Source organism: Monopterus albus, unplaced genomic scaffold (genome assembly GCF_001952655.1).
Source record: "Monopterus albus unplaced genomic scaffold, M_albus_1.0 scaffold2164.1, whole genome shotgun sequence".
NCBI lineage: Eukaryota > Metazoa > Chordata > Actinopteri > Synbranchiformes > Synbranchidae > Monopterus > Monopterus albus.
In genome coordinates, this window is record NW_018130039.1 from 1 (window position 1) to 870 (window position 870).

Here is an 870-nt window from a genome sequence, read left to right on the forward strand (position 1 = left end):
TAATTACAAATAAATGATACTTACTGTATTCAGTATTATGTATCAGATGTATTTGTATTTATTTTCATCAGATTATGACCCTGCCAAAGACAAGAAACCAGTGCCCCATTTGCCTGAGTTTCTACTCTGCAATGGCGAAGCACCTCAGGAACGGGCACATGGTGCACAACTGCACCTACAAGAGCACCAGGCTGGACCAACACCTCAGGTGCTGCCACTCGGAGCTCAGCAGTGATCAGGTCCAGCAGCAACTGCGGTGGGCCCGGAGAACCACCACCATAGGCCTCTTGAAGCAGCTCCGGGAAACGAACCCAGCAGTGCCTCTGGCCTCTACTCTGGACCTGGTGGAGGAGGACTACTTAGATGATGTGCCTCTAGAGTTGGAAAAGGAGCCCCTATGCCAGAACCCAGAGTGCAAGCAAATGCGAAGAAAGGTAGTTGCCCTGCAGGAAGAGCTACGAAAGATCCGTGATGCTTACCACAGGCAGAGCAAACTATTGCGCCAGGTTTCCAAGGTTAGTGAGTGAGTGAGTGAGTGCGTGAGTGAATTAAATTGCCTGACACTACTGACAAAGTTACACGATTAAGCTTTTTCTTTTTGTGTTTTTTCAGGGCAAAAGAGTTGGCAGAGGAGAGCAGCAAGTGGAGGAGGGGGATGAGGGGGAGCAGCAAGTGGAGCAAGAGGAGGAGCAGCCAGGCCCTTCACATGTGCCTGCCCCAGTGGCAGAGCCATCGAGGGAGAGAGGGCCAGAGGTACCTGGCAGCGTGGAGGCAGGCCGGTCCAAAGCTGCAAAAAGGCTATTTATGGGGACCGGCAAAGGCTCCTTCCTCCGCCACATCAAATTCCCGGAGTCGATCGGTGGGGATTAC

The 870-nt window shown here is 52.1% G+C and overlaps 1 protein-coding gene across 1 annotated transcript in view; it reads left to right on the top strand.

Annotated features, from left to right (window-relative positions):
* Window positions 1-131: 131 nt before the first annotated feature.
* The window catches only part of LOC109953939 (uncharacterized), a gene marked incomplete at its 3' end in the record, with an annotated part of 2,220 nt that continues 1,481 nt past the window's right edge, over window positions 132-870 (top strand). The window contains exons 1-2 of the mRNA XM_020589374.1: window positions 132-515; window positions 613-851. Coding sequence (XP_020445030.1) covers window positions 132-515; window positions 613-851 — 623 coding nt within the window. The remainder of the gene's footprint in view (window positions 516-612; window positions 852-870) is intronic.